Source organism: Gobio gobio (genome assembly GCF_949357685.1).
Source record: "Gobio gobio genome assembly, chromosome: 15".
Taxonomy (NCBI): domain Eukaryota; kingdom Metazoa; phylum Chordata; class Actinopteri; order Cypriniformes; family Gobionidae; genus Gobio; species Gobio gobio.
The window spans coordinates 22,658,925-22,680,759 of record NC_137108.1 but is presented as its reverse complement, the minus strand read 5'-3'; the positions used below and the strand labels follow the sequence as shown (position 1 = coordinate 22,680,759).

The 21,835-nt window shown below is 43.0% G+C and overlaps 1 protein-coding gene across 1 annotated transcript in view; it reads right to left on the bottom strand.

Moving 5' to 3' along the window:
- Positions 1 to 14,643: 14,643 nt before the first annotated feature.
- LOC307139202 (sister chromatid cohesion protein DCC1-like) overlaps positions 14,644 to 21,835 on the bottom strand; it is a gene marked incomplete at both ends in the record, with an annotated part of 29,651 nt that continues 22,459 nt past the window's right edge. Inside the window, one exon of the mRNA XM_079838092.1 lies at positions 14,644 to 14,767. Within this exon, the coding sequence (XP_079694218.1) occupies positions 14,644 to 14,767 (124 nt within the window). The remainder of the gene's footprint in view (positions 14,768 to 21,835) is intronic.

Below are 21,835 nucleotides of genomic sequence, written 5' to 3'. Positions count from 1 at the left end.
CGCTTCGCGCCCACCTGGCTTCATTTGCCTACAGGTGGGGCGTGGCCACGTGTATATAAGCAGGGCTCACGGGCTGCATATTCGATTTTCTTTTCTTCAGCGAAGCCCTTCGCATCGCTGGATCTGGAACCCGCCGCCGTTGAACGTGCAGACGAGCAAGCAGAGGACAGCGCCTGAAGAAGCCGGCAGCATCGCGCCACCTTCAGCCATCCGTGCCTGCTCTACTATCCGGCAGCATATATCCTTTTATTGCTCAGTGTTGTCGCCGCTGCGTCACACTTTCACAAAAAGAGCCGAGCGTTTTTCTAAAAATGTCTCGTTCCACCTGCGGCTCGTGTCACGCGCAGCTCAGTTCCGGGGACCGCCATGTGATCTGCGCTCTCTGCCTGGGCCGTGATCACGCCGCCGCCGCACTTCTCGCCGGCGGATGCCCGGAGTGCGAGGAACTAACGATGTCGACCCTGCGGGCTCGACTCGATCAGTTCGAAAATGACATCCCTCCAGTCTCTGCTAAGCCGCGCAGGAAAAAGCGCAGCTCGCAGCGGACTCCGGAGTTTGCCGAGAGAAGCTCGCCGGAACCCTTCCCGCCCGCTTCACTCTCGCTTTCCCCGCCCCCACCCCAGGCCGCCATTTCTGTTGCCGCCTCTGGGGATGAGGCGGATGCGGCCGCGGAACGCGCCGACAGCTGCTCCATCATGGCTTCCGATGGGCCCCTCAAGCCGCGCCACCGCGCCGCTTGCAAGGGATGGTAGAAATGAACGGTCTCGGAGCGAGCCTCCTCCCCCCTCTGTTCACGCCGCGCTAATGCGCCGCTCACATACAAGGGATGGCAGAAATGGACGGTCCTGCAGCTCTCTTTACGTTACAAGAGAGCTGTTCCACCCTCGCGCACATTTCTCAGTCCCCTCATGAGTTCAGGCGACTGGAATTGTTCATATTGCTGTACACGAGCCTGTTAAGACACGCACGCCAGCGAACAAACGCCGTCATGAGACATGACGCTGACATATGCTCTCCAACGAACCCGCACTCCCCCTTGTTGGACCGCGCATTGGATTGCGCCGTTCACAAGGAATGAGAGTGCGCACGGTCACGAGCATGTTCAGCGCGCGCACGCGCGCGCGCCGCACTCACCGGGAAATTAACAGAGGGTGTTTTCGTCCCGCTGTGGCCGGACGAACCGCCTTTCTCTAGCATTTCTAAGCCCCCTCTCCAGTTCAGGCGGCTGGAAATATTACTATTGCAGTAACGAGCCTGTCTTTTATGCACGCACGACTGCCAACAAGCACGAGGACGTACTGCCGTATGCTCGCGCTAACTGAACGCTATTGTGTCCCTCCTGGTAGCACAGTGGCAAAATCAGCGGCTGAAACGCCGGAGACCCGAGTTCGAGCCCAGCTCTCGCGGCAGATAAAAATGTTTTACTGTCCGCTTCCCCGGGCTCGCGGCCAGCTTTTCTTACATACAGAAAGCTAACTTGCACCACGTGGCACTCGAGTATTTTTGGGCGTCTATACATAAGGAGAGAATAGACGGTTAAGTCCCGCTGCGGCCGGACCACCGTTAAAACTCTGTTTTCCCGTCAGTCCCCACTCCTGTGGCTACTGCAGATGTTTTCCACGCAGCCTACGAGCTGGCGGACTCGCCCTCTCGCCTGCTTCCAACTGAAGCCCCTCCAAAGTCCTCCTAGCAGAAGGGGGAAGTGACGGTTAAGTCCCGCCGTGGCCGGACCACCGTCAAAACTCTTCTTCCTGTCAGCCCCCACTCCTGTGGCTGCTGCAGATGGCTCTCACGCAGCCAACGAGCCGGCAAAACTGCCCTCTCGTCTGTCTACAACCGCCGTTTTACGACGAACCAGAGAAATCACGAAGTTGCTTATTTCTGGTTGCACGGCTCACGCCGTATGTGTTTTCAAATGCAGTAAACGTGCCCACTTTTGTGTTCACCCCTGCACCCAAGCACCACAAATCCCGTGTCTCTCACTCACATAAAGCGGCCACCGGCCGCTCGAGTGCTAGAGTTAGGTCACGTGTCCGCTTATTTGCGCCCACGCCTAATCACCACACGCGCTGTCACACAGCCACTCTTAACCGGTCATGTTCCACGCGTAAGAGTTGTGCCCGCTCAAACGCGCTCACACATTTTCGCGAACATTCTGCCCCCGGCGCCATGCGCCGCGCCACACACCATTTGTTCTCCGCCCAAGGTGGCCGGAACGACGAGTGTAGGGCCACACACAAGCCACTCCCCGCTCAAAGCGGCAGAGATACAGTGTGTAGGGCGGCCAGCCATCGCGAGCGATCGGCTGGCCCACAGCACAGAGAGCGCGCGCACTGCGCCCGCCCCTCCTATACAGGCCGTCAAACCCGCGAAGCGCGGCGTTTTGAGCCCGGAGGCCGTTCTATCCCGTGTGGCACACGCGAGAGCGTGGGAAGCCATTCCAGGTGTATCAGAATGGGTGCTGAAAACAGTGAAGCACGGCTACACTCTGCAGTTCGCTCGCCACCCTCCGCGCTTCTGTGCGCGTACAGAGACGAGAGTGAGCGAGGAAGTAGCACATCTACTTCGAGCAGAAATAGCCACGCTGCTGTGCAAAGGGGCTATAGAACCGGTTCCCCATTCTATGAGCGAGTCAGGCTTTTACAGCCGGTATTTTCTCGTGCCAAAAAGGGATGGGTCGCTCAGACCGATTCTGGATCTGAGGCGTCTGAACAAAGCTCTTATGAGAAGATCGTTCAAGATGCTCACGACCAAGCAGATCCTCGCGCATACTCGCCCGAGAGACTGGCTAACCTCCCTAGATTTGAAAGATGCATATTTTCAAATCAAGATAACGCCACGTCACAGGCCATTCTTACGATTCGCCTTCGACGGCCAGGCTTATCAATACACCGTCCTTCCGTTCGGCCTGTCACTAGCACCCCGTACATTTACGAAGTGCATGGACGCGGCCCTCGCTCCTCTGAGAAGTCGAGGGATGCGAGTGTTGAACTATCTGGACGATTGGCTCATCCTGGCGCAGTCAGAGGCCGAGCTCCTCGCCCACAGGGCAATGCTGCTCAGCCATCCGGACAGCCTGGGGCTCACGGTTAATTGGACCAAGAGCTCATTAGTGTCCACGCAATCAACCTCATTTCTGGGTTTGAATCTGGACACTGTGGCAATGTCAGCCCGCCTGTCACCCCAACGCGCGCGCCAAGTTCAGCGCATGGCTGCGTACTTCCGGCCGGGCAAAATCGCACCTCTCAAGCTCTTTCAGAGGATGCTGGGACGTATGGCCTCAACTGCAGCTGTGCTCCAGCTGGGCTTAATGCGCATGCGCCCGCTGCAATGCTGGTTAAACGCCCGAGTGCCTCACAGAGCCTGGGCGTCCGGAGGCTTCAGGATCAGAGTGACTCAGAGCTGTGTTTCAGCCTAGAGCCCTGGTTAGTAGCCGACTGGTACCAGAGGGGAGTGACGATGGGAGCCATCTCACACCGCAAGGTCATCTCGACGGACGCCTCCACCACGGGTTGGGGCGCCGTTTTCGAGGGCAGATCAGCCTCGGGCCTCTGGTCGAGCGAGGAAAAACTCCTACACATAAACTGTTTGGAGATGATAGCGGTAGAGAACGCGCTCAAGCAGTTTCTCCCGCTTATACGAGGACACCACGTGTTGGTCCGGTCGGACAATACCACAGTGGTGTCCTACGTGAACCGGCAGGGCGGTGTCAGGTCCAGGTGTCTGGGCAATCTGACAGAACGCCTGCTCGTGTGGGCAGACAGCTCGCTGCGCTCGCTGAGAGCTGCGCACGTACCGGGCCACCTCAATGTGGGCCCGGACAAGCTGTCCAGGGGCCTCATTCTCTCAGGAGAATGGTCCCTGCACCCCCAGACAGTCCAGCTGGTAGGGCGCCTATTCGGCAGAGCGGAGCTCGACCTCTTTGCAACAAAAGAGAACGCCCGCTGCCCGACGTTTCTGTCCAAAAGCGAGGATGCGCTGTCCCAACCTTGGCCCAGCCTCCCGCTGTATGCTTTCCCGCCGATTTCCCTATTGCCCCAGGTCATAGCGAAAATCAGGGAGACGCGCCGCCCGGTGCTCCTTATAGCGCCGCGCTGGGAGAACCAGATTTGGTACCCAGAGCTGGTGAAGCTGTCGCACTCACCCCCCTGGCCAGTTCCGCTGAGAGCAGACCTCCTCTCTCAAGCAGGAGGGTCAGTTTGGCATCCCCATCCAGAGCGATGGTCTCTGCATGTATGGGTGACCAACGGATACCCGTTGACCTGCCCGAAGGGGTTATGAACACGATTTCACACTCTAGAGCCCCCTCGACGAGGCGGTTATATAGTTCTAAGTGGTCGGTGTTCACTGAGTGGTGTGTTTCCAAGGGATTGGACCCACAGCAATGTGGGGCCCAGCGGGTGCTCTCCTTCCTCCAAGAGCTTTTGGAACTGGGCAGGTCCCCTTCCACGCTCAAAGTGTATGTGGCGGCTACAGCAGCGTTCGCTCAGACGACGCTAGGTAGCACGCTAGGAAGGAACGAGCTCATCATCCATTTCCTCAGAGGAGCCAGACGGATGAATCCCCCGCGGCCCCCTTTGGTTCCTATATGGGATCTGGCCTTGGTCCTAGAGGCCCTGAAGGCTCATCCCTTTGAACCGCTCGAGACTGTGGAACCAAGGTTCCTTTCGCTAAAAAACGCGTTCCTGATAGCTCTGGCTTCAGTGAAACGCGTGAGGGATCTACACGCGCTCTCAGTGAGCCCGACGTGTATGGAGTTCGGTCCTAATGACTCCAAGGTCATTCTTAGGCCGAGGCATGGTTATATCCCCAAAGCGATAGGCACTCCCTTCAGGGCGCAGATTGTCTCCCTCTCGGCTCTGCCAGCACCCGATGAGGGGGACGGTGGCAATGTCCTCTGCCCTGTCAGGGCATTGAGGGTTTACGTCACACGCTCCGCCGCCTTTAGGCGTTCTGAGCAGCTATTTGTTTCGTTTGGAGGGCGCGCTAAAGGTCTCGCCTCCTCGAAACAGACCCTGTCCAGGTGGATAGTGGACGCGATTGCAGTAGCTTACGCTTCCAAACACCTGCAGTGCCCGCTAGGTGTCAGAGCACACTCCACTAGAGGCATGGCCTCTTCGTGGGCTTGGGCCAGAGGGATTTCCATCCACGATATTTGCGTGGTGGCAGGCTGGGCCTCCCCGTCTACGTTCGTGAGATTTTACAATCTGGAAGTTCCTGCCTTACAGGCGAAAGTGTTATCAGTTCAATAAGGCTGTTGGTTCTGCCCGGTGATTCTGCGCAGACATAGCTCACATACTGGTAGTAAGTTCGGTACAAGGCTTATGTAAATTTGAAGGAGACCGGCGGTACCGTTCCCTCATTTACGAAAAGAGCTGTTGTGAGTTTGAAGGTGACCGGCGGTGCCGTTACCTCACTCATATGACAAGATATTGTGAATTTGAAGGCGACCGGCCTTGCCGTTCCCTCATTCATGAGACAAGGTGTGGTGAATTTGAAGGCGACCGGCAGGTGCCGTTCCCTCATTCATAAGACAGGGTGTTGTAACCACCCGTTGTAACCACCCGTCAGTTCGAACGAAGTGTCCGTATATGTGGTGGCCCATTTCCTTTACCGGCCACCCTGCCCGAGCAGTGTTATGGTCCCCGGTTCCCTGGGATACATATGCTGTATGCGAGGCGCGCACGGCGTTGACAATATGTTCCCGTAGCGTAAGGAACTTACGCAATACGAGAGAACCTCTCGTAAGAGAACGATACTCGGTTACTTAACGTAACCTTGGTTCTCTCTAGAAGAGGGAACGAGTATTGCGTTCCTTGCAGTGCGCCCCGCGGGCTTTTACGCTTCAGAACTACGAAAACCGAATATGCAGCCCGTGAGCCCTGCTTATATACACGTGGCCACGCCCCACCTGTAGGCAAATGAAGCCAGGTGGGCGCGAAGCGCCCTCATTGGTCGCCACGTCACGCGGGCTCACCGATAGGCTGCTGCAGTTGCCAGCAGAGCAGCCAATAGCACGCTGGAATAGCCTGCTATGGTCTGCCAGGCTGCCGCACTGCGTTGACAATGTTACAAAATTAAGGATAATTTTGGGTTTTTCAGAAATCTCGAAGAAAGAATACTTTCCCGTAGCATAAGGAACTTACGCAATACTCGTTCCCTCTTCTAGAGAGAACCGAGGTTACGTTAAGTAACCGAGTATCGTTTTCTTCCGTTTCAACAGAACTTGTTGTTCTTGTTGGTGTTACACCCATCACAGATGTTTCAGTAGCCATTGTAACGCTAGAGTTGCAGACCATTTCCTAACTTCTTTAAATACCAAATTCAGTAGGTAGGGCCTATAGCTTTGAGGTGACTAAAGAGAATGTATATTCATCAATACACTGTTGAAATAAAATGCTGAATCACTTAACTTTGATTTGATTTTATGGATGTGTCCGAGCTCAATAAAAATAAAATGTTTTAAAGAAACTTGCGCCGCATTCTATACCCCCAAACATATATTTAAGGTAGTACGAACTGGATTAATATACAATGTAAATGATTCAAGTGAATACGCAGGTATAATGCAACATTTTATTAAATCAACCAAATGCTGTATACGAACAAAGAGATGTGGAGAACACCAAGCGCTCACTAGCATTACAGAGAGGTAAATGTAGGACACAAAGTTCAGACAAAGTGGAAAGGGAAAACGATAAAGGAAAGCAAACAAACATGCACATCATTAAAATTACACACAAAAAAGAATGGTGATGTTTAAAAAAAAAAAACCATGGTGACACTGTGTTTCAGAAAAAAAAACTTGAACAAAATCAAAGAAGGACAAAATTGTCCTGGTCAGTCTACCGCGATGAAAAAATTTGCGGTTTATGTGTGCACGATGAGTATATTGTGTGATTTTAGGTATTTGAGGTTTGGTGTGTGAAAGAGTTAGAACAAGGAGTTTTTATGTGTATATGATGTTAGGCTTTATTTTATTTATCTATTCCCATAAAGTTTTGCATAGTTAGCTACATCTATTTCACCGTATTTATGAAAACCGTTACTGAGTTTGTCCTAATGACGCTGAAATGTTTTATTAACAGACAACGACCTAATCACGTCTCTCATTTACTGTTATTTTTTTACCGCTTACAGGTTTAGTAATTTAATAATTAATTTAAAAAATAAAAAAAAAGATATCCTCCCTGACACCTTTGTAAATGACTAAAACTAATATTTAAGTTGAACAAATATTTAAAAATAAATACATTAAGTGATGTTAAACAATTTTGGTATTTTGCTAATGAAAAAAAAAAAAAAAAACGAATTACATCATGTCTTCCTAAAAGTAGAACAATTTATTGAGACAAACATGACGACACATTGTTTCATGGATCAAAACTGGAAAGGCAAATGTCTAAAAGACACAGTACTGGCACGGACAAAATAAAACTGCCTGAATCAACTAACCTCTCACTTAAAATAACTACTAAAATCGCTTACTTTTTTATGGGAGTCGTGTTTAGAGACGTGTAAAAAATAAAATAAAAAGTGTTACCAGGTCATTCTCAAATGTAACATATTGTAACTAAGTGTAATAGTTGGATGTGTTTTAAGCGCAATAAGTGTAAATGTAAGAAAAACATCAAGACTCGCTTTTCATGTTGACGCATTATGTGTCTTGTGACCGCTTCGTAGACAGACCAGAAGGATGACCTAAAAGAACATCATATTTCTGTTTGACTGTACTCAAAGAGTAGTCTTCATCTAAAAACTGTACAAAGAAACAAAATGCTTCTGGCGGGGAAAAATCAACATTACAAACTTTTACAATAGATCAGAAGAGAGGATTTCTGTATTATGTTTTCATTATAGCTAAATGTCTCTTTTCTTATCCATAGTACACATTTGTAGTAAATTGTGCCTGCGTAATTGTTGTATAAAGATTATGCTTGAATTTACCTATAACCTAAAACAAGGGACAGGTTATGTTGATATGGTACAATCCCACTAACAAATCTGACAAAATTTTAAGCACATCCATTTACACATTGTAAAATGTTTATTACAACCGATGTGTAGTACGTCAGGGTCAGATGTCGATAATAGTTGAAAACATGTCACAATCTTTAATGTCAAGTGGGGTGTTGAAAGAAACGATTAGTTAAATAATTTGAAATGTTGGTTTGTCAAAAGAAGAGTTTCACACATTTAAAATCATCTAAATCTGATGACTATCTAGTGGAGTAGTAAAAAACATAATTTACAAATCCAAAATTGACAAACTTTCACAATTGCTTGTGAATGTTTTTTCCTGAATTGATTATAAAATGGTACTTTCGTAAATTGACCTCTTGAATTACATAGGGATTTGTGCATAGATAATACTCGTATAAGACTAATGTTCGAAATGTATCTATAACCTTTACAAGAGAGTGGAACTTCTTTTAACAAGCTCAAACTCATACGAATGCTACAGTCGTATATGCTTCGGCTGTAAAACAGCAAGACTTACTTGTCAAGTTGATGGTTCATGTGATTCCACACTGTAGATGGATGGATGGAACCTGACGCTAAAAGAAATATCAGTTTAGTCAAACACTCACAAATAGATAGACTATCACGTAATTTCTAAATTTTAATTTATTCCTATACGTTGATGGCTCTCAAAGAAGAATATTTGCTAAAAACAAACAAAAGACCAACAAAACCAACAAAAGGTGTCAAACGACGGAGGTAAATCATTTGAATTGAAAAAGTTTAGTCATACATTTAAAAAGATGCTTAAAATGAAAGGTCCTTATTCATCATACATGTGATGATTTGCACAAACTTGCTCTGACAACAACCAGATAGGAATCTTTACCTAAAAAAATATACAGACTGACAAATAAAATGTGCACAGTAATCTTGAAAATACGACTAAGAATAGGCAATGGGGGAAAAATGCCTATCACAATAAAGTTGACACTTTTTCTTAAACAATGTCATTGCTTTCTTTGTTACTCTAGGCCTCTTGAGCTTACACCCGAGTTTTGTGCACACATAATTCCTACAAAGAACATGTTTGGATTTTATCTGAAGGGAAGAAGCTATTACAATAAGCTTCAATATAAGTATATATATTTGAGCAAAAAGTAATAAAGGAAAACTAAATAAAAAGTCACTAATAATAAAAAGGCTACAACAAACTTAACTGATAGCTGGATTCTGATGCATAACGCATAAGTAAAAAGTCTATTAAAAATGGCATGAAAGCGTGATACTAGTGTACAAATATGCTTAACACATGTTAAAACATACTTTGTTTGGTAAGTAGTTTCATCTGAATTCTTGTACTGCATGATTTTAACATACCTGGAAAAAAGCTCCATTCCAACACCCCAGGGAAAACAATGTGTGTCTAGTTTGTCAAAAAAAAAAAAAAAAAAAAAAACTGGTTTAGTTGCATTTTAAAATAAAATGTGTCAAATATATTTGGGAGCATTATTATCTTGTTTCATAATGCATTAACATATGTATCTGGCTGATAAAACTAGCATGATATGTTGCAGAAATAAGATAAGTAGGCTACATTTTATAAAACAAAAAGTACCAATGAATGCCATTGTGTTTGATTTTGCGGATACAAATATTACATATGTATACATAGTGTATCTTACAGTGGTGTGAGGAGCTGTTTGGAGTAGCATTGCAGCAAACATATTGCCAACATTATTCTTGTGTGTTATCATATGTTTACTTTATATTTACTAGGCATTTATTATATTGAAACTTTGTAGAAGTAAAAGTAAAATCATATAGATCCATGAGACATGTACCATCTTACAAATTAATTGTAAGATTTTAAAACCCCAATTTTAAATGTTAAAGATTCACTCAGTTGAAATATGCTGTTTTGTGAATAACAATTGACATGAATGACTACCTTGTAGGGTCTTTAACACCCTACACATTCATTGGGGTCAAAGGGCATTCTCCCTGCTTGCAGCTCTCTCCAAAGTCTGTTCATGCTGGCCTAGAGACAAACTGTCTCATCAAATAACATATGGTTACATTTTCAAAATCCTACGTATTTTTGAGTTGATAACCGATAGTATATTATCAGTAAAGGGTATGTTTCACACTGATAAAGGCCAGTTTGGAAGACACAAGAAAAGTAGAATCATATTCAACTTATACGTGCAATCCTAGATCGTGGCTACCACAAAATGTCAAATATTATAGTAGTATAAGATATGACCAGTTATTATTTAAAGTTTAAAGTAAGATCATGCTTAGACATAAGACGAGTAAAATTAAAAATTAACTCAACTTTACTTATGCTATGTCATTGCCCGCAGAGGAACATTTGGTATGTAAATCGCCATATCACCCCCATAGCCTGAAGCTATGATTAATGCTTGTTGAGGACCAGTATGGTGATTTTCTTGACTAAATAGGAACAATTTTGGGGCGTCAAACACCTTCATATTTGCAATCTTTTTTAAAACAAATGAAATTTAACAATTTCTGTTTATTTTTAAAAACAGCCACTGTCAACATGGTTCATATCATGGATTCATACATTAATGGTTATTAATTAAGCTTGAATATTTGTAAAATAAGATCTAAGAAGACTAAGCACAGTCTAAAGTTTTGAACAGATGCTGTTTAGTAAAAATTATACTTAGATTGAAATTAAGCAAAATCATTCCTACCATGGGTCATCAGATGCTATCAGTCATCTGGGAAGATAAAGAAGATACGATTTTTATAAAAAAAAGAATAAAAAAGAAAAAAAAAGAAAAATATGTAGATCTAATTGAAACTTTTAAGATTAGGCCTTGAAATAAAATAAATACAAACAACATTGGCTGTGGAAATGTGTTAGCAGGCTAACTTCACATGTGCTGTGACATGATGCACAAAGGTTCATCTGGTATTTCCTCCCGTCTCTGTGTGGGTCTGAATCATTCATTTCATAGTGGACTTCCTGGGATGATCTGGGGTTGTTTTGTTTGATACAGGTTAAAATATTTGCTATCTATCATTTCATAAAGAACTACTACTTCAACTCTGAAAATGTAAGGTGTTTTCATATTTATTTATTTATATTTATAATTAAATTTAGCTAAAACTATAACAAAGTGCTCAAATACTTTTTTAGTAACATATTTGTTAATATTCATTGTGTATTTTATTTTTAATTTATTTAATTTAAAATAGAGAAAAGTTCATTTTACTGTGTGTGTGTGTGGGGGGGGGGGGGGGGGGGGTGATTTTCTTAAACTAAGAGCATTGTTGAGTCCTTGTTTGAGGTGACATGAGAGTTGCATCTGTGCTGCGTCAAACACCCAGAAGATGCCTTCATATTTTAAAACAAGTTAAATATTATAGTTTATTTTAAAACATGTAGATTTATTTGTTTGATTTTATTTATAAATTTTAGAAATTATAAATGTCATCCATGCTCGAGGTGACCTGAGAGATGCTTTTGTGCTGCTTCAAACACTTTGAAATCTTTTTTAAAACAAACAAACTTTATTTTAAAACATACAGATTTATTTGTTTGAATCTTGGTGAATAAATGAAATCTAGAACAGCTGAAGTAATGGAATATATAGTAATGGTTTAAGCTGAATTGCTTTATACAACAATCTTATAGGTAGATAAATATAAGATTTTATTAAAACTTTAAAGATTTTATTTACATATAATTTAAACTTTTAAGATTAGACTTTGAATTTTTTTTTTTTTTTGACATTGTCATGTATTTGCACTGGAAAAAGTTTAATCCTTATGATATGATATGTTAAAACATATTTATTTCTTTTACTTCCTTAGTTTCGTCATGCTCCGATCACTTACTTGTGGTGCTGGTGTGGACCCTCGGTTTATATACAACTTTGTTGGAATGCGGAAGTCGTCATATTGTCGGCACATCCGCTATCCCCATCAGCCTTCAAATTACCCTGACCCTAACACATAATTAACCATATCCAATTTGGACATACAAAGGTCAGCATCGCTATTTCCAGGCCGGAGGGCTAATCACTTGCAGATGGTCAGAGGACAATGGGCTTACACAGCTCATAACAATACCCCCATTCATAACTACAACTCGAGGGCAAAGGTTGATGCCTAGGGCCAGGACCCTCGGTCAGAGGTCAAAACTTCAAAGGAAAAGGTCATGCGAAGGTCATCATCAATCAAATTATGACAGGTGCGTCATGGGGGGTCATCAATCAATCAAATTATGACACATGGTATAGCTTAATTACTACTAATGTATTAACTAACATGAACTAACCATGCGCAGTACATTTGTTACTGTATTTGTTCATCTTTGTTAACGTTAGTTAATATAAATCCAGCTGTTCAAGGTTTGTTCATGTTAGTTCACAGTGAATTAACTAATGTTAACAAGATTTTAATAATGCATTAGTAAATGTTGAAACTAACATTAACAAAGATTAATAAACGCTTTATAAGTGCAGTTCATTATTAGTTCATGTTAACTAATGTAGTTAACTAATGTTAACTAATGACCATTATTCTAAAGTGTTACCAAATAAAAATGATCATCCTATAGGCTACAGAACTGATAGTATTTCATTTCAAAAGTGCATGCATGTTCTTCTTTAGGCTACAAAAATAAGTATTTCGGCTTTGTCACAAGTTAGTCTGTTTCGTTCTCATCCGATCCAACACGTGAGAAGCTGAGCTGAACAAACGCTCACTATCTGCTCGTGCAGGGCGTGGAGAGGTAAGCTCGCGCAACTTCAGCTCACGCAGGAAATCGGCTCTTCATTGCCTTCAGTGTATCTCGTCTCTTCCCTCAGTTCTCCAGTTTACGTTTGTAACACACAAGTGACATGTTCGCGAATAATTGCAATATAGGCGTATGTGCACGAGGGCGCACTTCCGGAAAAATCGGCAGAAAAATACAAAGAAAACCGGCCGGTTGCCGATCGCGCGCTAGAAGCAAAAACCGTCCGGTTCCGTCAACCGGTGCATCCCTAACGCAAATCAGTCTGGAACGGATTTGAGGAAATTCAAAACTTCAATCATCAAGAGAACAATCATCAACTGGATGAAATCAAGATTGAATTAAACAAGACAAATCAGAGAATTGGTCACGCAGAAGATCGCATTGGAGAAATTGACACATGATTGCAACACGTGGAAGAGACCATTCAAAAAATTATAAAATGCAGGCGCAGCTGGAGAGCAAACAGATTGATCAAGAAAGCAGGTCAGAAGAGATAATATAAGGATATACAACGTGCCAGAGGACACCAAGAAAAATTCCATGACTGACTATGTTGAACAATTTCTGCGAGACGCTTTGGATTTTCCTCCGGATACACAACTGTATGTGGAGAGAGCACACCGGGCACTTGTATCGAAGCCTGGGGTGAACTCGAGACCCAGGTCAATTGTAGTGAAGTTCCTCAGGTACAAAATGAAAGAAAACCAGAAGGCCTGGGCGAAAAAGGATATTTTTGTCGGCCAAACAAAAAATCTACTTCGATCACGATTATCCTCCTGCTGTTCTTCAGAAAAGGAAGGAATATTCGGAGGTTAAAAAAGTGCTGAAAGAGAAGAAGATTCGATTCCAAACCCCTTATCCGGCAAGACTACGTGTGTTCTATGAGGATGGCACCCACATCTACCACACAGCTGAAGAGGCATATCTGGATATGGTGAAAAGAGGGTTCTGTGTGGAAAAAAGATCGCAGATGTTTCACAACAAAAGACGAGAGGTAAAAAGGCTCTGAGATCGATAGACATCAGGGAACTTCTACAGGCATATAGAAGATAATTTGAGACTGCATGTGATCTCTACAATTAAAATAAAAAAAAGAAGAAAAGAAAATGCAGGGTGTTACTTACAGTGGGTACGGAAAGTATTCAGACCCCCTTACATTTTTCACTCTTTGTTTTATTGCAGCCATTTGCTAAAATCATTTAAGTTAATTTTTTTCTCTCAATAATGTACACACCGCACCCCATATTGACAGAAAAACACAGAATTGTTGACATTTTTGCAGATTTATAAAAAAAAAAAAATGAAATATCACATGGTCCTAAGTATTCAGACCCTTTGCTGTGACACTCATATATATATATTGAGTCCAGCAGTGTTTGATTATACTGATTGGACTTGATTTGGAAAGTCACACACCTGTCTATATAAGACCTTACAGCTCACAGTGCATGTCAGAGCAAATGAGAATCATGAGGTCAAAGGAACTGCCTGAAGAGCTCAGAGACAGAATTGTGGCAAGGCACAGATCTGGCCATGGTTACAAAAAAATTTCTGCAGCACTTAAGGTTCCTAAGAGCACAGTGGCCTCCATAATCCTTAAATGGAAGACGTTTGGGACGACCAGAACCCTTCCTAGAGCTGGCCGTCTGGCCAAACTGAGCTATCGGGGGAGAAGAGCCTTGGTGAGAGAGGTAAAGAAGAACCCAAAGATCACTGTGGCTGAGCTCCAGAGATGCAGTTAGGAGAAGGGAGAAAGTTGTAGAAAGTCATCCATCACTGCAGCCCTCCACCAGTCTGGCTTTTATGGCAGAGTGGCCCAACGGAAGCCTCTCCTCAGTGCAAGACACATGAAAGCCTGCATGGAGTTTGTGTGGGGGTTATTTTCAGCTGCAGGTACAGGACGACTAGTTGCAATCGAGGGCAAGATGAATGCGGCCAAGTACAGGGATATCCTGGACGAAAACATTCTCCAGAGTGCTTAAGACCTCGAACTGGGCCGAAGGTTCACCTTCCAACAAGACAATGACCCTAAGCACACAGCTAAAAATTCAGGGCCTGAAATTAACACCCGACCACGCGCAAAATGCGGGTGAATTTTGCAATTGGTGGGTAACACTGTCAATCTACCTGACTACGTTTGGATGTGCGAGTATTAAACTGTTGGTGAGATGAGACGAGATGATAATGCAAAGCTGACGTAGGCTACAGTACAATGACAGTTGCACAGATGTGTGTGCGTCGTGTGCGTGTGCATGTTGGGAGTTGGGAATCGGTGAGAAAATGTCTGGTACGCAGTAACTTTACCAGTAATAATAATATTAATTTAGTTATGTTTAACCGTTCCTGAACGTGACTAAATCAGCCATAAACACAGCCGCATGTGATGTGTTTACATACGAGCTGCGGTAGGTCTATCTGTGGACTCAGATTAGCAGCAGTCAGTATGACTGTCTGCTACAAGGGACATCAATGAATAAAAAGATTTTTAAAAATATAGTTATTATTACATATATTGATTCCGTTAATAACTTGACAGCACTTAAATGTGTATTCTTACAAGTTAAAGAACAATGTTTGTGGGACAAGTGGATTTTTGAAGGGGCAAGTGAAAGAGAATTTTACTAGACAGATTAAAACATCAATAACAAAAAACTAGGGAATCAACAAAATGCAAGAATGATTCTGCATTAATTTAGCGTAAGTGACGATCGATAGTGTATAATAATATATAGCCTATGTATAATAAACTGAGGTAACAATGTTGCGCTGTTGACGTTCGCGCAGCCTCTTGAGGAGAAATCAATGTTACTGAATGATTCTGCGCTTTGAATGAATCGTTTGTATCAAAGATTCAATGCTGCCACCTACTAGTGGTTTACTTTCATGTTTAAACATTCTTTCCAACTTTTCTTATTTGTATATTCAAAAATATTTAAAACAATCTCATAACATTTTTAATGCAGTTGTAATTTTTCAGTGTAAATTATTTAATTTCATTGGTAACAGCCCTACAGTGTCTTACTATTCTAATTTAATTTATAGATCAAATTTAAGAATATAAACTGAAAGCTGAAGCATAGCCTATATTTAATAAGATTATGAAAAAAATGCCCTTTATAAAAGGTAAAAATATCAAAGATATGCAGAATTAAATATGTCAAAGCTGATTGAACACTGTTGAGAATAGGCTATTTCTTCAGAATAAATTATATTTACAACACACACACACAAAAATCCGGACAAGCACATGAACAGGCTTAATGTAGAGGAGAAAAAAAAAAGTGGCTGGTAAAAAGTCACTGTGGCTGGTGGTCAAAAAATTTAATTTCAGGCCCTGCTTAGGACCATGTGATATTTCAGTTTTTCTTTTTAAAGGGTAACTAAACCCCTGCTCAGAGCTTAACTCCACCCACTGGCAATTTTCAAAAAATGCTGGAAAAGTGGGCAGAGCCCGGCGGACACAGAGGGGACAAACCGAGGGCGGGGCTGAGCGGAGGGCGTGCACCTGAGACCCGCAGTGACGGATTGATTGACAGCTGTCAGACTCGCGAGTCGCAAAGATGGAGAATGACTGGAGTGACGCCAGCTTTGCAACAGAGCGGTCATTTCTCCTACCTTCACCTGAAGTGGAGGAGGGTGGATTGTCTGTAACAGACACAAACCCGGAGCCTTATCAATGCGAGCCGCAGCTCAAACTGCGTTAACTCCCGATGCCGACGAAGCTAGTGAAGCAGCCGCGCAAGAGAACTGACCTAATCTCTCTGCGTCCGCGGCAACCACTTGCGTGACAGGGTTTGAAAGCGCGTCTCATGTATGAAAATTATCTGTACACATGACGGGCGGCAATAATATCGCAAGAAAAGCCTGACATGTACTGACAACTGCATTATTTAACAGTATTTTCTTCAATATGTTAAAGCAAGTGTCAAGTGAGTTTCATTCATAATGTTTCTACTTCATGTAACATGACAGTTCATACTGGAGTAAAGCCGTTCTCATCGTGTGATTGGGGGAAACATTTCTGAGGGCGTGGTGAGCTCGTGCCAGGGGCGCGGATAGTGAGCCGTTGGAGGTACCATCCTACGTCACGATGTACCACAACGTCCAATAGGAAAATTCAACTGCAGTAGCCACCGTTCAACCTTAAGAGGGCAGCACTTTGGCGGTTTTACACCATATTTTATAGAATTAAAACACTTTATACTCAAATGTCAAAACATTTACTCGAATCAATGAACAGCATTAATAAAGCCCCAGTATTACAGATCATTAACTAAAAAAAGTTGGTTTAGGGTTTAGTTACCCTTTAAATAAATCTGCAAAAATGTCAACAATTCTGTATTTTTCTGTCAATATGGGGTGCTGTGTGTACATTAATGAGAAAAAAAAAACTTAAATTATTTTAGCAAATGGCTGCAATATAACAAAGAGTGAAACATTTAAGGGGGTCTGAATACTTTCCGTACCCACTGTACATGTTTGGACAGCAAACCATTAGATCGAATCTGACTTAACTTCTCTCTTGGTATTACTGAATTACAACACATTACGTTGGACACGTGAGGTATGTTCTCTTATATCTCGTGTAAAGACTGTGAACTGGAGGGCCCCGATCTCCACTGTGGAAGAGAAGGCTTCCCCTCAATGCTAGACGCCACCACCAACTTGTTATAGGGTCGTGTGTTCGAGACCCCTATCTTGGAAGCACAATATGTTTGTCAGGTTCTTAAGACTTTCTTTTTTTTGTTTATATATTGTTTTTCCAGGGACTGTGCCTCTAAAATCGTTTAGATGTCGATGTTATATTGAACAGACATAACAAATAACAAAGTAAAAGTAATTTCCTTCAATGTGAATGGTTTACTTAACCCGATTAAAAGAAAAAAAATCTTAAGCAAAATGAAAAAAGAAAACGCTCATTTAGCATGAAAAATTTTAAAGAATGGGATTTACTCAGATCTATTTCTCATCAAATGATACAGGGCATAGGAGAGGAGTTATTATTTTCTCCCATATAAACGTACGTCCCGTCGCCAGGTGCTGCGCTTCCGCTAGGGGGCTGAGTCACTAGTTCGGCTCCTCAGCAGAAAACAATGATGCGCCATTCCATTGGGAATTGGGGTCTGTTTTCAGAGACCAATCGACTTTGAGTGTTTAAAAACGAGCCAATGAAGATTGGCATGTGATTCACGCATTCCACGCCTCGCCCCGCAGCGCGGGTATAAATCAGGAATTGGAATAGCGCATCATTGTTTTCTGCTGAGGAGCCGAACTAGTGACTCGGCCCCCTAGCGGAAGCGCAGCACCTGGCGGCGGGACGTACGTCTCCGTTCCCTCCTTCAGGGAACAAGGGTTACATACGTAACCGAGACGTTGCTTTCAGTCGGTCACATTCGACGTACGTCGGAACTGACAGACGAATTGGGATCCCTACCAAAACACCAGGAAGCTGGCACTTCCAGCGTCCTGCTTGAGCGCACTGGACCGTCTTAGATGGTACGGAAGTCAGGGCTCCAAGCAGGGAGGTCAGTCACTGCTGTTTCTGCAAGACCCACTCAAGTGTGACTATTGGATAACGCTGGGAAGCGTGCCCGTCTCAGAAGATGGTACGCTGCGGGGACACGTCCTTCAGTGGAAGGATTGGTGGCGGAATACACATAAGGACTAACCTGGCAGGGTAATGCAACATATGGCAGTCTCTGGGGTGGTTCAAACCTGGTTCCAGGGGGGAAAGAACACGCCCAGAGACATCAGAGCGGGCTCTGTCAAGGGAAAGACACTGGGCTAGCCAAGTAGGGTTTCTGGTACCTTGGACGAATACACATATGGGGTTGCCATGAGGGAACCGCTTCATATGGAATCCAGCCTACACGCACGTTTCACAAGCATATGGGTGCAGGCCTGGCGTCAGACGGCCGCAACATCTGGCACCGAGGGGTGACGGAGGAGCTTGTCAGGGTTAGCCGTTTCCGGGGAACACAACTGGAGACAATCAACGCACGTATCCGGCCTAGAGGGCGGGAGTTGCGTTGCAAGCCGACACTTAGAAAGGGCACTTAGCGCTACTGGCCACTGTGGGCGAGAATGCGGGAAGATACCGGCCCTACACGGAGGCTATAGAATCTAGCGAACGTGTTAGATGTCGCCCAGCCCGCAGCTCTACATATATCTGTCAGCGAGGCGCCTTTAGCCAACGCACAGGAGGAAGCCACAAGACGATAGCATCCACTATCCAGTGGGCTAACCTCTGCTTGGAGACAGCCTTTCCCTTCTGCTGGCCTCCGTAACAGACGAAGAGTTGCTCTGAGGTAGGGCTGGCCGATATATCGCATGACATTGTTAAGCGCATCTCGTCAGTAAAGCCGGTTCCTTGATTAGTAGTAAATCGCCATCACCTGATTTCAGATGGAGCGGCATTTACTACACAGAACCGTAGTTCACTGACAAGCTGAGCCATATCGTATAAATTATCACGGACATATCGCCTGCGATAATTAATGCGATTATGGCTCCGCTTGTCAGTGAACCACTAGCGTCTGCTCTAGGTATTTGCGACGGAACCCACAATTCAGTTCGGCAATGCATGACATCTTGAAAAAGACACAGGGTCAAACCGTGTTGCTCTTTTAGAAAAGGAAAACTGCTCTTTTAGTGCTGAAGCACTCAGGGAGATGACCGCGGCTCACGCAGTTCAGATACGCACTCAGAAACGGAAACGCCCAGCCAACCAACAGAACCAGCTCTTTTTCACCTCTGAAGCGGCCACCCGCAGTCACACCCGCACTGGAACAGCAGTCCTTCTCACGAGACTCGAATAACACTCTTCGTAGAAACAGCGAAATGATGCACTGTTCGGCTCCGAAGTAGAAAGCAATGATGCAGCATTCCACTTCCTTATTTATACCCGCACTGCGGGCCGGTGCGTGGAATGCATGAATCGCATGCCAATCTTCATTGGCTCGTTTTTAAACACTCGAAGTAGATAGGTCTCTGAAAACAGATCCCAATTCGTCGGTCAGTTCCGACGTACGTTGAACGTGACCGACTGAAAGGGAACACACTCTACAATTTATATAAAAGAGAAATGGATGACAGAAAGTGAAAGTGAAGAGTGGTCAACTGTATGGAAATTTCAGTGGAAATCATCTAGTTCACTAAATTGGAAGGAGTACTGTTGGAAAAATATTATTAGATATTTTATAACACCAACACAGACAGCTAAATATGGATGTTATGAAGCAAACCATTATCATATATTTTGGGAATGTCTACATATTCAAGAATATTGGAAAGAAGTTCAAGAGGCTCTTGAACATATTTCTAGAAGAGACATACCCCTAGAAAGCAAATTATTGTATTTTTGCTGTATATGTCCAGATATATTATCAACACATAATAAATACCTGATGGGTGTGCTTTTGGCAGCCAGTAAGAAGGCAATCACACGTAAATGGTTAAAACAAGAGAGACCAACATAAGATAATTGGATAGATGTGACTTTAGAGATTTATATGACGGAAAAGATCTCTTTTGTTGTTAATTTAAAGAAGGATGTGTTTCTGGAAAAATGGAGGAAATGGGTTGAATATGTATCAGAAAGAAGGTCTGATTTTGCTGCATAAATAAAAGATTAATATGGACATACGAGTATGTACGTGTGTGTGTGTAATGTATGTGTATGTATAATCAGGTTTAATATCTAAATACATGTATATGTTCAAATAATAACAAGTCAGTTACATTTATAGGGTTATAATAAGTCATTTGATGTTATTCTGGATGGAATTTAATTAAGACACATGTTCTCTCCCTGGATGTACATAGTTTTATTTTCTTTTAGTTTGTTTTAATGTTTTTTTATTTAGTTTAATTTCTATTTGCAAAAAAGGGAAAAAATACTATATTTTGATAATGGAAAAATGTGGAGTACAATTTTCATTTAAAACAATTAAGTCACTGTACATGTCTATACATTGTAAAGAGACTGTGATTGTATTGAGCAATATATGTAAAGTGAAATATGCTACAAGAGTGTACTTATTAATGAACAAAATAAACACAAAATAGGAAAAAAAATATTGTGCGCCATTTATTGAAACATAAGAACATTTTTTACAAGAGTATTACTGTTTAATGAAAACTGCTCGATCTCAACCTCATATTTCTGTTGCAACTGTTCAGCAGCAGAACTCACTGTTACAACACTATCTAACCAACGTGTGTGTGTGTGTGTGTGCATCACTGACATTGTGACATTGTGGTACAACTGAAGTTGTAACAGATTAACCGCCTAATTCATTTATTAGTTCATATAAAATATAGGCCTAATATTATGGAAGCCCATTTCCGCCACTTAAAAAAAAAATGTGAGCATAAAAAGTCAAAATTATGACATACTTAAATCATAATTATGACATAAAAAAAATCGAAATTATGATTTACCAAGTCGAAATTATGACTATAAAAGTCTAATGTGTTATTATGGAAATATGATCCAGAACACACACCATCAGAATCTGCTGTAATGCAGGAGTGTGTCCAGTAATGACCCGTCCAGTGGGATCTGATCTGTACAGTCACCTGAGGGTGGCGCTGTTCTGAGATCATATCTCATTAATAACGCAGCAGAATATGCTGTAATTTCCCTAATTAATTTTATTGACCTCCACGTGCTCGGTTTTGATAATATTTCAAATAATTTAATTGATGTATATATATTTAATCTGTTACAAATTCGAATAAAGTAATATAATTATATATAAACATATAATGTCCTCTTTCTCTGCTTTTAAACAGATATAGAGTAAGACATGAACAATGCCTCCAATGTTAAATATGTGCAACAACACTTAGACTACATTTATTTGACAAGAACCTCTTTCTCAATTCCCTGTTAATTCTATTGTGTTCTGTTCTATAGCACACCTGTACACATTAGTCTATTTTTGTTTATTATGCATATGTGCATCTCATTCATTTATCTTTGTTCTTTATCTGTGTACTGTGGTCTCTGTGCACTGGAAACTTCTGTCACCAAAACACATCCCTTGTGTGTGCAACAGGGCAATGAAGCTTTTGATTCTGATTCTGGTTCAG